At 39.6% G+C, this 19,444-nt stretch overlaps 2 protein-coding genes across 7 annotated transcripts; both read left to right on the top strand.

Moving 5' to 3' along the window:
• The first annotated feature begins 3,371 nt into the window (after positions 1-3,371).
• On the top strand, positions 3,372-9,695 carry LOC120799702 (polymeric immunoglobulin receptor-like). Of its 6 annotated transcripts, XM_040144991.1 has the most exons (8): positions 3,372-3,477; positions 3,727-4,053; positions 4,668-4,988; positions 5,236-5,553; positions 5,995-6,081; positions 6,507-6,614; positions 6,726-6,796; positions 7,983-9,695. In XM_040144991.1, the coding sequence occupies exons 1-8, from the start codon at positions 3,435-3,437 to the stop codon at positions 8,148-8,150; spliced, it is 1,443 nt and encodes a 480-aa protein (XP_040000925.1). In that variant the 5' UTR covers positions 3,372-3,434; the 3' UTR covers positions 8,151-9,695. The 6 variants fall into 6 exon arrangements, with proteins under 6 accessions (XP_040000925.1, XP_040000926.1, XP_040000922.1 ...); XM_040144992.1 differs by lacking the exon at positions 6,507-6,614; XM_040144988.1 differs by lacking the exon at positions 7,983-9,695 and having other exon boundaries at positions 6,726-7,393.
• A 4,623-nt stretch (positions 9,696-14,318) lies between these two features.
• On the top strand, positions 14,319-18,044 carry tekt4 (tektin 4). Its single transcript, XM_040146543.1, has 7 exons — positions 14,319-14,846; positions 15,406-15,476; positions 15,585-15,728; positions 15,836-15,922; positions 16,037-16,172; positions 16,249-16,403; positions 16,568-18,044. The coding sequence occupies exons 1-7, from the start codon at positions 14,319-14,321 to the stop codon at positions 16,779-16,781; spliced, it is 1,335 nt and encodes a 444-aa protein (XP_040002477.1). The 3' UTR covers positions 16,782-18,044.
• The last annotated feature ends 1,400 nt before the right edge of the window (positions 18,045-19,444 follow it).

Raw genomic sequence — 19,444 nt, 5'->3', positions numbered from 1 at the left:
ATTGTTTCCAGTTTCTTTTTCACAATGGTGAAGACAAGAGAGCTGTCTGAGAGCATGAGAAATGCTATTATCAGAAAACATAACGATACCAAAGGCTACAAGGCAATAATCAAAGATCCTGAAATCCCTGTTTCACAGTTCGTAATGTTATCAAGAAGTTTCACAGTCATAAAACTGTCAAGCCGCTTCCAGGACGTGGTGCTACGAAGAAACTCAGTGAGAGAAGTCTTTGAGGGTTGATGCAGGTTGTGGAAAAAAAACACCACACAAAACATCTAAAGAGCTTCAGGCTGACCTGGACCAATCTGGAGTGCTGGTTTCAGCCTCTACCATCCGCTGCACACTAAACCAAGTAGGACTCCCTGGGCGAAGGCCAAGGAGGACACCACTGTTGAAAGAAAGACACAAAAAGGCTAGATGAATGTTTGGAAAAGCTTTGATATTCAAGCCACAGTCTGTCTGGGACAATGTTCAATGAAAATATGAAACCGAAGTAGAGCTCTTTGGGGATGGAGTGCATCAGTTTGTTTATAGGCGGCGAAATGAAGCCCATAAGGAAAAGATCACTCTACCTACAGTAAAACATGGTGGAGGCTCTATCATGCTGTGGAGCTGCTTTATTGCCTCTGGAACTGGAGGCATTGAATGTATCAAAGGATGAAATCAGAACATTACCCAGGCATTTTACAGCGAAATGTGTTACCCAGTGTCAGAAAACTAGGTTTGAGGCGAAGGTCTTGGGTCTTTCAGCAGGACAACGACACAAAGCACACATCCAGCAGCACAACAGAACATTTGAAAAGGAAAAGCTGGACTGTTTTAAACTGGCCAGCAATAAGTTCTGACCTAAACCCCATTGAAAACCTTTGGAGAAAGCTGAAATCTGCCATTGAAAAAGGACTCCTCCAAACTTAAAAGAGCTTGAACTCACAGTAATGGAAGAGAAGCAGAAACTACCAGCAGACAGATGCAAGAAGCTTCTAGATGTCTACTAGAAACATTTAGAGGCTGCCGTTGTTGCCAAAGGTTCTGCAACCAAATATTAGTGAAGGGTGCCAATAATTGTGTCTCAGGTACATTTTTGGCTTTTTTTTTTTTTTTTTTAAATTTCTTTTGTTCAGTAACATTGGACATTTTATTATTATTATTATTGTCCCTGGCATGGGCAAAACACCAAAAACACTTGATCCTTCACTTCCTATAATGCAAGTCATTTACATATTTTGTTAAGACTTTCCCCCCAGCATCTTTCAAACTTCATGCCTCCAGTTTGTAACTAGAGCCTTTCTATTATTGTATTCATAGTCGTAGTACTTAATTTGTTGATCTAAAATGATTTTCACGTGTGCAAAAAGCCTATGAATACACATGAAGAAGTGAGAAAGAGTAGGGAAGAGAGCAAGACGTAGAGGGAGACATTAAACACATAGCTTGAAGGTTTAAGATAGACCCTAAAGACATGACAGGATGACCTATATATATACACACACTAAACGACTGTATGTGTGTGTGTGTTTGTCTTGGGTTGTAGACGACCACAGCACACGTGCCCTGCGCACTGCCGACATGCAAACAGGCCACACAGCAGAAACCCAACAGACCACAGCAACACCCAACACCCCTTGGCAGCCCACCCTGGCAACAACCCAGCTCGCCTTGGCATCCTCACTAATTCGGGACACACTTATCCCTCTGCACAGGGGTCTTAATGCTAACCTTTCAGTGTGAGAGTGTGTGAGATATGGAAACAGTTTGTGCTGCAGAATGCGACAGGCACAGCTGAGCGGTCAGCTGGAGTCGAAGGAATGGCTGAGCTCAGGGAAAATACACAGGCATGCTTTCACCCACATATACCACCACTGGCATTTTATAATGCACTGGCCAGGGTGGGGTCAGTAATTTTAAATGGTGACACAATATTTTAGGTTGTAATTATGTCTGGTTTCTACAGGGGTACCGGAGCATAAAAACGATGACCTTAGATGAAAACATCTTCATAGAGAATGAAGTTCATGTGTAGAATAGAGAATCAACAAAAATAGGAGATTTTTAGTTGCATTAAAGGCAGATCTTCCATTAACTTTTAGTGTACTCTACTTGAACAAAAACTAGGGTTTTGTTCAAGTAGTGTGCCACTGTAATAATTATTGATGTGTTCAGTACTTCCAATAGAGGGATGAGCTGTTCTATCAAGTGACTGAAAAAAGTTTTGCATTTGGTGCTCAAGTGAATCCATAAAAACAACATAAGAAACATATAAAATTATCATTAAATGTTCGTTTTCATTTATTCTGTCACAAAATACATTTTCAAATGTATTTTCAGATAAAAACATTTGAAAATGTATTTGCAAAAATGATTGTTAAAATATTTTAGTATTCTAAACCCTTTTAAAAAACATATGGGAATCTATCTCTGCACATCCACTGTTTACATAAGGCTTGCACATGAATCGACTGGACTATCTCGCTGTCAATCAACATATCCCTAGCCCTGGCCCTCACAGCACAATGAGCTGTCACTGTTAGTGTTAACCACCTTCATGTGCGTGGTCATGGCAATTCCAGTGAAGTGCAAACAAAAGTTCCGTCATTTGCCCTCGAGGAAAAAGGCTAAAAAAAGTTCACTAAATAGCTGATGCTGCTGTGTGTAGGTTATGAAGATTCAGCAAACTATTCATGTTCCTCTACAAAGTCAGATAGTTTAGTTACTTTGAGTAAATGTTTATTGTTGCACTTGATCAATTTTTGCCGAGGCTGTTGCCCATGGTTGCTGACAGTTTCGCCAAAAAGCTCACACATTTCAAGGAATATTCACAAAATATTTGAATCTCATCATAATTTGTATATAAACAAATATTCGCGAAGGATGTATAGAATATATGTATTTTATAATATATTTACTGTCCAGCTGCACTCATGTACCATGTACCCTGTCAGGGTGTAAAGGTATTACGTCGGAGTGCCCCTGGCAGATATGTGAACACTTTACAATTCACCACCTAAAAACAAAATTAATAATTAGTAATTGTTAGTACTTCAGAGCCTACAGAGCCTGTGTATATGAAATTTAAATTAATTATTAATTCATATGCTCACCTGATTCAAGTAACTTTGTTTTCTTTGTACCACCCCGGTCAGTTTCATTGATATTAGATAAATTTCATAGGCTACCTTTCCTTTTTTACAAATTAAGCTCAAATCAATGAAAAAAAAATGAAACATTTGGTAGTTCCAGAGCTTTTACAAGACAGGAAATGAATTTGTCAGAACTGTTGCAACTGTGTGATAGATAGAAGTCTAAAAAAACATGGGTGATCCAAATGCAGAAGTGAAAGGGTTGAAAACTTGCATTGCATGATGTCAAATAGAGCGGATATGACATTTTCTTTATCAGACACACCATTTGAATAGTTTCTGTTTCTCAGGAATAGCATGAAGATGCGGGGCGATCAACACCGGCGGTTTGTCTTCTACAGTAAGTTCTTTAGATTAAATGAGTACATATATCTGTTTTTATGCAAACACAGTAAGCCTATAGAAGAATACTGTGGCTTGATATTGATCTTGGTATTCAAAATACAGACACTGTATAATATATGTACAGTGACAAACTGAAGCTGCAGAAGCTGCATAAACCTAGAATTAAAAAACATGAAGAATCATAAAGATTACCAGTTTCCAGGTGTTTTCCTTTTTTACACTCCATGCCGTCTTCTCTTTGCAGTTGCTCTGAGCTGTGTGACTGGTGCAGCAGCGGTGGTCCAAGTGTCTGGATATGAGGGGAGAGATGTTAAAGTTTCCTGCTCCTATGGAAAGGGTTATGAGTCTTATGAGAAATACCTGTGCAGGGATGACTGTGGCGACAGTGATGTTCTTATTGAGACTACACAAGCAAAGAAGAACAAATACTCCATCTACGATGACAAAAACAAACATGTCTTCACAACGACCATCTCTGACCTGAGTTTGACGGATGCTGGGAAATACTGGTGTGGCGTGACCAGGAATTTAAAGGATATCTACACTGAAGTAAAACTGGAAGTGGTGCCAGGTAAATAATTAAACTCAGTGTGGAATTTCAACTTAAAAAAAAAACCTCATTATTTTGTAATAGTTATCGAGGCCAATGGGTTTAATTGCTACTTGCTGTCCCCATGATTTATCGTGGCTATGTTGCCATAGAGCAACAATAATACTCATTTACAGTTGTGGAATGAAACTAAGTATGTCATTAGGTACTTCACCATTTTTTTTTGCTTTATACTTCTTCAGTATTCTTAGTAAATATTGATTTTTTTACTCCACAATATTTATCTGACATATATAGTTACTTTTTAGATTAATATTGTATCAGCAAACAGATTTTCATCCTAAAAAATTTGATTCAGTGTTTTAGACCAAACTGCAGAACGGTATTTAAAGTACTTATCGTTCTAGATTAACATTTAAATGCACTAAAATGTACTAATCACAATGATCCATTAGTAAGACAACACTGTGAAGGGTCGTTCTGTCTGTATATAATGATCACTTAACGTTTGATGCTTTTACTATATCTAATTGATGATACCTCCTATACTTTGATTGCTGCTATTACTCAAGTATAAAGTCTAGATACTTCTGTCTGTACTCGTACCACTCTGATTTTGTTCACCTCGCTGATAGACAGCTGCTGTGATCATCCCACCAAAATGAAACGTTATGAGGAAGATTCAGTGTCCATCGTTTTGTCATATGAGTCTGAGTGCCGGAACAACCTGAAGTACATCTGCAGAGGAAACCAGCCCTCCACGTGTCTGCAGCAGGCCTTAACCACCTCTGACAGCAAACAAAACGGACAGTTCACACTTACTGATGACAAGGTGTCCAGAAAGATCATAGTCACTATTACAAGTTTGACCCGAAAGGATTCTGGTTCGTACCTTATTGGCTGCCATAGAAACATAGGCCTCGATATTTTCACTGCTGTTGAACTGGAAGTCAAAGGTGAGCAGTCGTTGATCTACCTAATAATACTGCAGCGAACAATTACTTTTAACAGATATTGGGAAAAAATGAAGTTGTCTCAAGATGAACAAAACTTTGATTTTACAATTCTATAATTGTCCAAAATATATTAAATATTGAAAGGAAAGCCGAACCACAAAAAAAAGTGTCCATCCATCTCTAATCTGACCAGAATACAGGCTACCGTGTTATTAAAACTCCTAAATGAACCTCCTTCTGCTGACAGAGTGGTGCTGTGTGAAGTCAAACAGCCTGAGTGGCACTGCGGGACGTCCACTAACTATGCAGTGTCCCTATCCACCACAACACGGGACAAACAGCAAGTTCTTCTGTAAGGGAGACCACCGCAACAACTGTACAGACATGGTGATGAGTCAGAACTCAGGCCAGACTGGCGTCAGGTTCACACTGCAAGATGATGTTTCCTCCAACTCTTTCTTGGTGACGATCTCGGAGCTGAAAGCAAGGGATGCTGGTACCTACTGGTGTGGTTCAGACTCACAGTGGAGAGCTGCAAACTACACCAAGATTCAGCTGTCAGTGGGTAAGATTATGAAAAGAGAGTAATGAGTAGAAGAGAAGAGTAAAAATGAATGTAGCTTTAATTTATATCCAGGTTCGATTCCTACAGTGTAAACTCAGTGTCCTGGTGATTCAGTTAGCTCAGGTCTGTATCATGTCACCATGACATAATAGATTTAATCGCTCCTCCTTCCATCTGGATTCCTGAAACTAAAAAAAGCAAAACTGCCTTTATATCCCAACAAGGAAATGGTGCACAGTGGTTTCACATGCAATTTGAGATATTTCACTGGATAAGTGAAATTCTTGACCCGCTGGTGGCACTAGATAAAAAGTCAGAGGATCAGTCGGACCAACCAAAGTGGTGGACCAATCAACTGACTGATGTCATTATCCTCAAAACCCCGCTGGTAGACTGACTAAAAATAGAAATATGTTTTCAGAATCTTTTTTTTTCTGACAGTCTTTCCGGCCAGCACTGTTACCTCTGCCATCACTATGGAAACCGTCAGATCACAATCAACACATATTCCTGTCAAACCTATCAAAGGTAGCCTGTGTGTGCATGTGTGTGTGCGTGTGTGCGTGCGTGTGTGTGTCTGTTTGTGTGCGTGTGTGTTTGTTTTTGTGTGTGTTTGTGTGTGCATTTCTGTTAAGTGAATGTAAGCTCAGGCATTACCTTCCTACATGACAAAACATCTGAGTGTGTATGTGCATGTGATAAACCTGCAGCTTTGTTAAAACACACATTGACTATTAATATAAAGGGAACCTGAAAGCACCAAATGCTGTGAGGCCACAGTTCTGTTAATCCATGTTACTTTTGTTGTGCTTAAGAGATTGTGATAACAGATACATGAGGAGTGTGCTGCTGGTGATAGTTTTTAGGAAGTGTATATCTGATTCTGTTCTCTCTCTCTCTCTCTCTGTGTGTGTGTGTGTGTGTGTGTGTGTACGTGTGTGTGTTTATTTTAGACGCTTCACTTTTTTATTCTGTGGTTTTCATTGTGCCCACTGTGCTGCTGCTTATGCTGACGTTTGCGCTGGTCATAGTTTATAAATACAAGTGTTACAAAGTTCAAGGTATGTTTTACATACAAATACATACATAGAACTGTGCACCCATAAGCAAACACACATACATATGCATGCAAACAAACTATTTCAACTATTTCTTGGGCTCTGTGTTTCCAGGAGTGGGAGTCAACATGAACAGAAATATAATCAAGGCAGGGGACGCAGAGGAAGCGATGGGTGAAGCAGATGTAAGAAATCAGAAGTCCAATGTCGTGCTAGTAGAAATGAGAGACTGCAATGATCTTTGCAATCCATGTTACAAATGTGTGGAGCAGAACAACTTTATTAGTGAGGCTGAATATATCAAATTTGTTTTTAGGATGTCACTACTGGAAAGGCTATGGGATCATCAAAATCAAGAGTTTATACCCTTGATACCACGAATGTACTCAGCTAATTTAACTGCAGTCTGCCTATTACACACATTTGTGTTCAAGTTAGACACAGTGGGCTTGGTGGGGGTGGCTGAGATAAGCTCAAAATTGAAGGGGAAGTGGACATTTTTTCCCGATGATGGCATTAGATGAAAAGTCAGGAGGTCAACACAAACATGATTGATTCTCTGGATGCCATGGATATCAACTGTTTCATGGTTGATGTTTTGGCAGTTTTTAATGGAAAACATTTTTAGCAGTGCTAGTTGCATGGCTCCATGGATGGCGATCTCGGTCAGTCCACCACTGTGTTCCAGACTGAAATATCCCAACACCTATGGATGGATTGCCTTGAAATTTTGTACTGACATTTATAGCTTCAAGAGGATGAATTGTAATAACCTTAGTTAAATCCTGACTTTTCATCCAGAGCCACCATCAGGTCGAAATTTCAATTTGTCCAATACTTTGATTTATGACCAAATACCTGTAAAACTACCAACATCACCAGAATGTATTTTGTGTTTCATGCTAATTAGCAACAGTTAGCATGCTAACAGGCTAAGCTAAGATGGTAATCATGATGGCTGCTAAACATCAGAATGTTGGCCTTGTCACTGTGCGCATTTTAGCATGCTAATGTTAGCAATCAGCTAAAAGCACCTCTGTGCCTAAATACAGCCTCGCAGAGGCACAGGCAAATTTTTAGGAATCCTTTCCCTCGGATAATGAGTACTTACACCTAGTTTCACCGCAATCTGACCTATAGATGACAAGACGTGTTACTCTGGAACAAAGCACTGAACAAATGAACTGACTATTTAAGTGACTATTAGGCCATTTCTAGGCTGTTTGGCTAAAAGAATACAGTTTTTAATAATTACTCATCCATTTATTCCAAAATATGTGAATAATAACTGGGGTCTTTACAACATGTGTTATTGATTGTGTGAGTAAAGTTGCCCTCTCATCTGTTTATTGTTTGTTGATTCTTTTTTAGATCTATTCAAATCAGGAAGTTATAGCGCACTCAAAGCAGGGGATCTCCCAGCAGAGCACCTGTCACCAATATGATGATACAAGTGGAGACCAACAAGTGTACCAAAACTTCTCCATAACAGAAGACGTCTACTGTAATCAAATTTACATTAACAGCGCTAAAAGATAAGAGAGAACCTTGCATGGTTGTGTCACATTTCTACCCAATGAACTGTTTATGCTATCTTTAACATTAACAGCTGACCAACACGTACCACCGCGGTCTAACATGTCACTATCTGACTGAAAACTTTGCTGGTCTTTGTGTTAATCTGTCCAGATTTGTTTTATAATCACCATCAGATATATTCACCACTTGCATATTCATTGCTTTAACTTTGATTTTACACTTTTTCTTTCACCTTTGATTACCTTTTGTTAATATAACAAACAATTTAACACTCCTGCACTCCTTGTAAGAAACTGAGACTGGCCATTTCAGCTAAATACCCCAAATATGCAGTACGTTACCTACATGTATATATCTACCTGTAGTAACAGTGAATAAATAAGCGAAAACCAGGACACGCACGTCTTTACAAAGCATAGTCATCATTGAAACAATTCATAGTTATTGTTTTTTTTACACTATATAAATAGGATATAAAAACAATATTACCACATTGCTAGTGACTGTCAGTTAGAGACTTTTTATGGTTTGAAATAAAGTGTTGGAAAGTAACAAAGTACATTTACTCAAGTACTCTGAAGTAGTTGTGTATATGTAGTGCTTGTACTTATACTCAAGTTTAGTACATGTACTTAACTTGGGTGTTTCCATTTTATAATACTTTATACTTCTACCTCACTACATGTCAGAGGGAAATATAGTACGTACATTTACTTTTTTTTTTTTTTTTACATATGATAGAGTAGATTTATAAAACACAGTGCATTGTTAACCATTTGGCCCGAGACTGCCTTACAAATTAACAGCATCTAGTTGGGATTCCTCGTCACATTTTAGACATTTCCCCTCAGATGGTTTTATTTAAATAACAACTCAAGGCACAAAGAGGTCAAATGATCCAATATTCTACAAAAAAAAGCGAAGAATAGACAAAAATGGTCAAAACATGCATATAAATTTGTGTATCAGACCTTCTTTTTTCTTCTTTCCTCTCTCATTAATCATCTCATGATCCCACTGATTTTATTTGAAGACCCTCAGGAAAAGCTTCACCCATAGGGTGGGAACCACTGGACTAAATTACCCAACAGCATATAAAGCAGTTAAAACTAGCTACAGCTACAATAGTAGAATGCAGCTGTTAACAATCTAATAATGTCATATATAATAAGATATCAGCTATAGAGGTACTTTTACACCTCTCTAGCTAACATTTACATGGATTCATTTAATTATTTATGCTTTTGACCAAAGCAACCCTTGAAAAAAGTAGGTCTTCAAGCCTTTGAACACAGAGGTGGTTTCTGCTGACCACACTGAATGAGGAAACTCACTCCACCACTGAGCGACTACACAGGAGCAGAGTTTAGATTGCACTTTCCTGTCTCGCAGGAGTGGTAGGACTAATCGTTGTTGATTTGAAAATCAAAGTAATACTAACAGTTTTAGTATTATTTCTGTACATTTACTTAAGTAAGATTTTGGATACTGTGCTTGTAAATACTTTTACACTGTTGTACTGGTACTTTCACTCAAGTAAAGGATGGGTTACTTCTTCCACCTCTGGAAATAAGTGTTTTTTCTTTTGTGTTAGTCTCTGTGGAATATATTCCAGAGATATTTAAAGAGAGAGAAACCTCACACACACACACACACACACACACACACACACACACACACACACACACACACACACACACACACACACACACACACAAACACATGTTGATCTTGGTCAATTTTGGGGACATTATATGGCTGTGCATTAATTTCTTGTAGACTTAACCCAACCGTAACCTTCACCAGTGACCCAGAAATCAGCTTTTCCCCAATTGGGGACACTGCTTTTGTCCCCAAGTGGACAAGCTGTCCCAAATGAACTGTTTTACAGATAGAAGAATCATTACATTACCTATATGAGATTACAGGTTGCATAGCACATTAGTAAGTATAAATGAGTCCAAAATGTTGTTGACTTCATGTGTTTACATTTAAAAACTTCTTTTATTGGGGGAAAATTAGGTCTGTTCTCTTTTATCACTCTAATGATGAGACATAGGACGCCGCACAACAAATAATAGGGTGTAGGCATATAGTAAGAAAAAAGGCAAATTTTTATTCAAAGAATAGATTCTTAGAAATAGTGTCAGCTTCCTTAATGATCATTTTGAGCGTTAAGAGTGCCAATGATATGTTGATCTACGCACACTGTTCCTCTTTTTAGCTAAATGTTTGCATGGCATTATGAAACTATTGTAGTCCTATGTTTAAGTGATGTTTTAACAATTACCAATGTTTAAAGTTGTTGAAAACTATTAACCATCACTCTCTTTTTAAAAATCACATAATTAGTTTACTTAATCCCCCCTTTTTTTTTGTTACTTTGTTTTTTGTAATTGAGCCATGTAGGCTACTTTTAATCTTTGCTCTTTAACTCTTTATTTGAGGACTTTGTATGAAATGCTTTAGTCATTCTAATGGTCTCTCAAGTAGATGCATCAAGTAGATGAACCAAACCTGTTGGTTTGAATGAGGAACTGAGGAATTTCAACATTTGCAAAGTTTGTTGACACATATTGTAGATGTATTATTCATCCCTCACTGATGTTCTAAGCATTTTAAACTGTGCTGTTTGTGTGAAGAGTCAGTTTGCACATTCACAGAGAAGCATTAATAACTTAGAATGTAAGTTTCTGTTTCTTTGCAGTATCATGAAGTTGTGTAGCTTTCAAAACCTGCCGTACGTCCTCTGCTCCAAGTTATTTGTATTTTATTATGATCAGTTTAAGAAGTAAAATAACAACAACAAATGTACCTGTATCTGTCAATTTGTCTGGTAAATAAAACTTAAAGGGGTAAAAATTATATTGAATGAAGACATTAAATCAACATAGCTGTGCACTCGGTTTAAATTAAAACTACAAAAAACTACAAAAAACTAAAGCTAAAGTTACATTCAATGAAGACCTGTTTCCATCAAAGTTTTTCTTTTTCACGTTGTCTGGATATGAGGGGAGAGATGTTAAAGTTTCCTGCTCCTATGGAAAGGGCTATGAGTCTTATGAGAAATACCTGTGGCGACAGTGATGTTCTTAATGAGACTACACAAGCAAAGAAGAACAAATACTCCATCTACGATGACAAAAACAAACAAGTCTTCACAACGACCATCTCCGATCTGAGCTTGGTGGATGCTGGGGATATATATATATATATATATATATATATATATATATATATATCCACTGGAGTGGATTTCTACCATGCTGAAGTAAAACTGAAGTAAAACTAGTGAATGAATAAATGTCATGATCTGCCCCCCCCTGCCAGTGACTCTTTGCCCGGACTACGTATTTTCTGTTGAATTAAGAAATTAATTTCCTTATGTTTCTATTGTTTTTTTTGCTTCCTGTCTGTGTGTTTTCCTGCCTTTTGTGATTACTTGCCCCACTCTAATTAGTTTTATCTGCTCCCTGCTGTCTTCCCCTCACTAATGTATTTAAGACTCTGTGATCCCTTCACTCCTTGTGGGTTAATCTATGTTTGCTCCCTCGTTTCTCTTCCTACGATGGATTGTCAGTTTTCTTTCCGTTTTTGTTCCTAAGTTTTCCTCGTGTCTATTTTCCTACTACCCGTATTCCTGGATTCCTGTCTGCAATCTTCACCACCTGTATAACTGTAAGTTCATTTCACTCATTAAATAGTCATCTCACTTATCCAGACTTCCTCCATTTGTATCTGCATTTAGGTCCAGAGATCATTGAATGTTACAGTATGAACCGACTAGTAAAATAAATCTTGTTGTGTGGCACACAGTGAACGAGATCCTGATTAATCTGCTATTCCTAGAGACTTCAAAGTAGCAGCTACAACTCGTCAAAATATGAAAAGACCATTGAGAGGGAAACAATGGCATCATTACATGAAATTAAAAGGGTCCTTATCTATATAACCTTTAAACTGTGAATGTGCTCTGAAAATTTTCATTATGTATTCGTATTGGCCTGTAAGGCACGAATGTGCTTAGCAAATTTCTACCTGTAGATTTTGATATTTCTGAGGCACAAGTAAAAATTTTTGGCCTGATTTTGATTCTAAATGGAAGTTCAGTGGAACACAAAAATTTTCCTATAGCACCTTCAATATTCATGCAAAACTTCATGGCAATCTGGACTGTAGATGTCTGGATCAAACAGAAGAATTGAGAAACCGACCATAGCGTTTATAATTTCTAAGATTTTGCACATTAAAGAGAGAAGTACAACATCCTCCTCTGTGTAGCTGTGCTTGTTTATTTATTCATGTGGTGTTCGTTTTTTGTGTTGTTTTTTTTTTAGATTTATGAAAATCCAGAAGATGAAGCTGACTCAAAACCAGGATTTCTCTAAGCAGCAAAGCACCTGTCACAATGATGATAAAGCGGCTGAAATTCAAACTAGTGTGTACCAAAGCCTCAATGTGACAGAAGACATCTACTCTGTCTGTCAGGAGTGATAACAGTGCAAATAGAAAGTGAACAGTATGCATGGCTGTAGATAAACCTTGAATTTGGGGTCACCTTTTCCCTTTTTTTTTTATTAGGAACTGTTACTTTTCACAAATGCTACATCTGTCAGGTTTAGTGTTAATACTGCACATTGTACAACAGACTGAGTACTGAGTACTTTGTATGTTATTTCTTTTCTTCACTGTGGAACCAGTCCACTTACATATGCCTGACAGAAGTAAATGAGCGTATGTTTGTTAATGCACACACTGAGCCTCAAACTGCGCCACAACTGCTAACATTATAAAGAATTAAACAGAACATCGGACAAGATCCATCAGGTTGTGGTTGTCTTACCAACTTTGGTAAACAATTTCCTGAGGAGAAGATTGGCTCCATGAAGAACAACAAATAAAACACCATTGACGTAAAGAAAAATCAAGTATAATATTAGAACAGAGTTAGTAGAGTGTTTCCAACATGTTTAATCCCATTTTATAAACTGTGTGATCTTGCACATTACAAAACGGTGGAGTGTCTGATCTTATAAAGCTCACTCTGGTAAAAGAAAATAAGGTAGGCAGAAAGGCAGATAACTCTTTTGAATTGCTCAACGCATGTCTGTGGTATACTCAACGCTGAAACATGGCCAGTACTCTGTCTGCCCCTTCTGAACTGGCCTGATATGAAAAGCACAAGAGTAGACCAGCGTTGCTATCCTTAGCCGCTGTTGCTAAAGGAGCAAAAGCACATACAATTACTTTGCATTGGATAATAAAATAATAATACCCTGCATTAGATAAATATAATGATATACGTAGTTTGCATATTGTATTTTTTATATTATTGCACATAATATGGTTGAATTCCTGTTGCATTTTAACAAATGCTAAAACAGAACCGTCTGATATATCATCTCTGTTATTTTTTTCCTTTTAGATACGAGAAGTTGTAGCGTGGTGAAGGCTTGGTTCCAAGCAGCAGTAGCGCTTCTTGCATCGTGATGATAACGCAGGTTAAGACCAACCAGGGTCTGTGCACCAATTACTTACTTCGACAAAGGTCAACCAACTTCTCACTAGTTACAACACAGCCAATAATCAACTGAACTGAATGCATGACAGTGATCAAACTTTGCATTCGGGGTCACTGTCTGATTAAAACACATTGGAATCCTGAACATTTAAAGATTCGTTCTATGATAAGCATGTGCTAGTGTGCTCACATTAACGCATAATAATGTACACGTTATTGCTTTTACCCTGAGTTTACAGTGCTGTTTTTACCTCTGGACCAATTATGGGGTGCATTTCTTTTCTGTTATATTGTGCAGGTCTAATTTGAGTTGTAGTGGACCCCAGAAGTTTGTAGTACTGATCATCTCATTAGGATATCTCCTCTTGTGTGTGTTACACTAGTTTAATGGCTGAAATTGCCATTTGATCTGCATCAGCTCGTTTGATAATTAGTCCCCTGAAGCAAAGCTGCTGCCGGAGCTGATCCTGCCAAGATGTGTAACCAGGCAACACCAAACAAACATACAGCTCGGTCTGCTCCAAGACCGTGAAAACTGTGCATCACTGATGCTGCTATTTCTGCTTAGACACTAAATCTGCTTAAATCGGTCTTATTGCTTCCTTTTTCGTGTGCCTGTGATTTGACTGACGAAACGAAAAGAAAACATGAGCTCTGAGGTTTTCGTGTCACGGCCGCACTATGACAGCAGAGCTGTGGCTCTGGGTGTCCCGGTGAAGGTGCCTCCCGTAGAGCCGGAGGTCCCGCAGGCGTCCGTAGGCTCAGCCACCGCGGGGTACCGCTCCGCCAAATACACCCCCGCCGAGTGGTTCTCCAGCTACCGCACCCTCCTCCAACAGGCCGGGGCCGACGGCCACGAAGCCCGGAGCATCCAGCGAGAGTCCAAAACTCTGTACCAGGACGCCGAGGCCGCCACCATGAGGAGCCAGGCCGAGGGGACGCGTCTGCTCGGCGAGAGACTACAAGACACGCACAGCTGGAGGTCGGAGCTGCAGCGGCACGTCGAGCAGCTGCTGGCCGACACCGAGTCGCTGCTGGCGCTCAAGACGCGGCTGGAGAGGGCGCTGGACGCCACCGAGACTCCGTGCGCCATCGCCGGCGACAATCTGAACAGCAGGGCGAGAAGACGAGGGCCAGACCTGGTTCTGGACTCTGTGGAGGAGGAGCTGTTAAAGGTAACCATCGGCTGTGGAAGGACCGCTGTCTGTGCTTGAAAGTAAAAGAAACATGCATATGTAATGTAAAAGTTAAGCTAATAATAGTCCATATAAGTGTCATATAGACTTATAAACAGGACCAATATAGGACATAGAGCAAAAAGGCTTCCCAGGATCAATGACAGAAAGTGCACAACAATATTTATTGGCTCATTTTCTAACTGAAATAATAAAACTGCAATTACTATCAGTTAATCAACCAACAGAGAATGAACGTGCAAGTCCATTTTCAAGCAAAATGCATCAGTGTAAGAATTTGCTGCTTTTCCTTGTCTTACATTACAGTAAATGTGATATATTTGGCCTTTAGACTGTTGGTCGGACAAAACAAGTCATCTGATAATCACCTCGGGCGATCAAGCATTGGATGCAAAAATGCAAAAATTATACTTAAGTTATGATCTTACAGTAATATTCACGGGATCAAGCGTCTAAAACTACATCCGTTGTCACAGTAAGAGGACACCAGCAGAGGGCTCAGTGTGACACTAATCAGAAGCCAAACTATGTTCCGTAGGAAGTGGACTTGATCAGGAGCGTCCAGGCTCTTCTGAAGAAAACTGCAGCTCAGGTTGCCACTCAGATCAAGTGAGTCTCCAGTCCTGTTTACCGGAGGTCCAAGTGCCTGGAATGTCTTCCTTAGCTTGAGAGACGAATGATCATCCTTTGATGTGTGTGTGTGTGTGTGTGTATCAGGATGAACAGAGAGGCCAAGCAGACATTAGAATCGGACTGGTCTGATAAGTACCAGGCCTACAACCTTGATGACCACTGTGGAAGATACAGTAACATGAGTCCAGATACACAGCACCACCCCAGCTCAGCCACCATGCAGGACCAGTGAGTCTGTGTGTGTGAATACGTGATAAAAATTGACCACTGAAAATGAGAAAATGTGCTGACAACCTTCACACTTACCACACAATCCACCCTCTGGTCTGGTGCAGGGTGTGTAGCCGCACATTGTGGACAAAGTTCACACAGGACAACCTGAGCAGGGCTTTGCAGGAGGAACAGGCCACCAACAGTCTCAGGTCAGTGCGTACAGACTGGGTCAGACTGTGTGTAAGCTGCCACAGAGTCGGAAAGTGACACTGTGGAACATTATTTAATAGTCTCAGCAACTGATGCTGTTTTGTGTGTGTCAGAATGCTGGTGGAGCGAGTGCTGCTCGACGTCACTGAGGATCTGAGGGTCCAGTGCTCCAGTGTGGACCGAGCCTTCGACCAGCGCTGTGTGGAGCTGACAGAGGCCAAGACCCAGCTGGAGATGGCGCTCGCAAAGGTAGACCGACAGAAAGATGGAGTGATTGATTGGTTGACTCACGGATTATCCGTTGTATGATCATGTGTATGTACAGGTCCTGGAGCAGATTGGGGCCCAGGAGAGAATGATTATGGCTCTACAGCGGGCCATCCACAACAAAGAGGCTCCACTGAGAGTAGCTCAGTCCAGACTTTACCTTCGCTCCCTCAGACCCAACATGGAGCTCTGCAGGGATGAACCCCAGCTCAGGTACACGCACGCTCACACACACACACACACACACACACACACACACACACACACACACACACACACACACACACACACACACACACACACACACACACACACACACACACAACATCTATCCCCTTTCTGTCTCCCCATCTCCTCTTTGCTGCCTGTGTCTGTAGTTTGGAAGGGGAGTTGAGGCAGATTGATGCCACTCTGGCATCTCTGCACCGGCAGCTGAGCGAGGCCAGAGGCTCCATGTCCCGCCTGGAGGAGTCTCGCATGGCCCTCGAGAAGGACATAAACTGTAAAACCCACTCCCTGTTCATTGAGAGAGACATGTGCCTGACTCGCCGTAAACGATACCCAACCATCTCCACACTGTCAGGATACTGAAGACGGTGACGACTCTGAGTGTTCGTTGAAAATCTTGAATGACTTTGTTGTCTTTGTTGTGCTGTGTTGTTAGCATCAATGAAATACTCTTTGATCAAGAATGCCGTAAAACTCAAGAGTATAGCACATATTTTGAGTCTGTTCTGATTTGAAACTGTGGTGTTGAATCAATGCTCATTCTGTTCTGTTATGCTATCGTTTTCTTTATTACAAAAGGTTCAAATATACTGCTTGTAAATAGCTAGCAATTGTTGTAGCAGCATAAAAGTCCTGAATGTTTATTAATTTACAAAATACACTCATCAAGACAAATCTCTAAATAATCACAATGTCCAACAGGAAGTTGGAGAGTTGGACCAGAGTTGTACAAGAATATGTATTGGTCCTCTGTTAATAGAGGTAATGCAAACAGGATCATTTTGACCCTGAGGCTCAGTTCCTCCTGCTTGGAAGAGCTGAGCCTTGAGTCATGCAGAAAGACTCGGATAACCAATACATACAGTACACGGACAGGTTCAGAGATGATAGAGTATATTAGAGGATCAGTTATCACATAGGTGCAATCAAGAAACTATGTCATTTTGGCTCATCTACCAGTAAAGCCTAATACTTGTGATGTTGTTGGTCATTTGGTCCATTTATCCATGACTTAGATGAGAAATGTCCATCGCCTGAGCAAGAAATCTTCACACCCACAGGCATGAACTTTGATCTGAATATTAATGCAGTAAGTAGATTGTTAGTGATTTTGATGACCCCCTGACCTTTCAGCTTCAGCACCACCATCAGGTCAAAACGGCCCTTTGGGAACATATTGTGACAAGAACGCTTGAAAATGAAATTGACCATGGATATTCATGGACACTAGAGAATTAAGCTAAATGATTTAATTTTTCTTGTACTCTGCTTTTATCCTTTGCTTTTGTAGCAATGCCAGAATGCCATCAAATCACAGAGTGCATTTATGCTGCTGTACGAATCAACCCTTTCCGCTTTGGATGCTCCATGAGCTTTAATTTAGTGCCACCAACAGGACGAAGATTAAATTTCAGCCCCGGTATGAGCAAAATCATCAGTATGTTGCTCTTTCTGTTTCACACGTTCATATTTTTGAGTATAATGATGAGCATTATACTCAAGCATTATACTTACACTGTATGAGCCAGTGTTTAGGCTCTAGGTTTTCAGGCTTGACGCACAACTGACCCAATCATAGTTCATGTGTGTATGTATTCGTGATTACACCCAGAATGAGAAGCACAACGAAAATCACGCAGCAAGATGGTTGTGCATCTGAAAAACACAAAAAGAATAACAAAGGTATGTCTCCTGAAAGCAAGCATCAGCATCACACCATTCAGGGAAGTTCAACTCACAGGGGAGGGATCCAATATATGCAAATACTAAGCATGCAGATATGTTAGTTATTAGTCCTTGTGATCAAACTCCTTCCCAAAACTGACTTATTTTGTGCAACGTGCCACAATTTAATATCAAAAGACCCAGAACACTAACTGATGAAATATTTTATATCTCCCTGAAGAAATGTTGTGTTCTTCTTGCTGAAACCATTACAAGGGACACGTCTTTAATGATTAACAAAAATCAACAAAATTGTTAAATCGAACAGCTGTGGCTCATATAAAAACTGCATAAAATTGCAGCTTGAAGCAATGCAAACGAATGATCCAACACTCTGAGTATCAGGAAACATTAACATCTTTCCCTTCATATCCAGCTGCGCGGTTCATGTCTGCTGCACTGGTCACACAACTCAGAGCAACTGCGAAGACGAGACAACACGAAATGCAGAAAACCTTGTATACAGATTGTCATTCAGCACGTTTCTTAGTTTCATTTACAAGACTTCTAATCAGTTTGTAACTGTACAAATATTTACCTTTAATACTCAGTCTATTGTACTGGTATCTTATATATAGACATAAATAATAGATGAATAATAGATAAATAATAGATGTTTCACAGCTGACTGATATTGACAGTGCATTACCAAGACAAAGTAAAGCGAAATAAACCACTTGTAGTTTGATTTAAAAATAATATAATAGAAATATAATATAAAAATGATATATATATCTTTTTAAAATCTAAATAATTTACAGCAGAGGATGAAGAGGTTTTGAAGGCTCCATATCGTCATGTTACTGCGAGGAAACACAGAAAAAACAGCTGATGTGGGTGGGGGAAAAAAATGTATGCACTGTGGGAATGTGTGAACAGTTAATTTAACACAAAACAGCCGTGAGAATATTACACCTCACAATGTGTGTAACACACCATGTAGATATCGAAATCTCTCAGTCCAGCCTCTCAGACCAGCAACTTTATTAGCTTCAAAATGATCTCACTGCCTTTTTGGCTGCCGCTGACTTTCTGGGGACCTGAAGCAGAAATCTAATTTGGGGCCCGCCTTTTCTTTCCCTAGCTTTATGTTGCACTGTCATTGGCAAAAAGATAGCACCCGGTTGTGTTCAGTCTTAGCTTATTACATTGCTCTCTCTGTACTGTTTTTCTCCATTTCATCCTCTATTACTTGTGTCTTTATTTTGGAGGGGGAAGTGAGACCACGGCACCAATAAAAGGAAAAAAGAAGTTTGCCTAACGGGCACATGTCTTGCTTATCACTCTGTAAGTGTTTGTAC

The sequence above is a fragment of the Xiphias gladius genome, chromosome 15 (assembly GCF_016859285.1).
Source record: "Xiphias gladius isolate SHS-SW01 ecotype Sanya breed wild chromosome 15, ASM1685928v1, whole genome shotgun sequence".
Lineage (NCBI taxonomy): Eukaryota > Metazoa > Chordata > Actinopteri > Istiophoriformes > Xiphiidae > Xiphias > Xiphias gladius.
This window is presented reverse-complemented; position numbering and strand designations above follow the sequence as displayed.

Excerpts from the sequence above, each read along its gene's own strand:
- tekt4 (XM_040146543.1), top strand. The coding sequence starts at position 14,319 with ATGAGCTCTGAGGTTTTCGTGTCACGGCCGCACTATGACAGCAGAGCT. Across the intron at positions 15,729-15,835 it reads TCAGCCACCATGCAGGACCA|GGTGTGTAGCCGCACATTGT; the intron begins GTGAGTCTGTGT and ends GGTCTGGTGCAG. Across the intron at positions 16,404-16,567 it reads AGGGATGAACCCCAGCTCAG|TTTGGAAGGGGAGTTGAGGC; the intron begins GTACACGCACGC and ends CTGTGTCTGTAG.
- LOC120799702 (XM_040144988.1), top strand. The coding sequence starts at position 3,435 with ATGAAGATGCGGGGCGATCAACACCGGCGGTTTGTCTTCTACA. Across the intron at positions 4,989-5,235 it reads TGTTGAACTGGAAGTCAAAG|AGTGGTGCTGTGTGAAGTCA; the intron begins GTGAGCAGTCGT and ends TTCTGCTGACAG. Across the intron at positions 5,554-5,994 it reads CAAGATTCAGCTGTCAGTGG|TCTTTCCGGCCAGCACTGTT; the intron begins GTAAGATTATGA and ends TTTTTCTGACAG.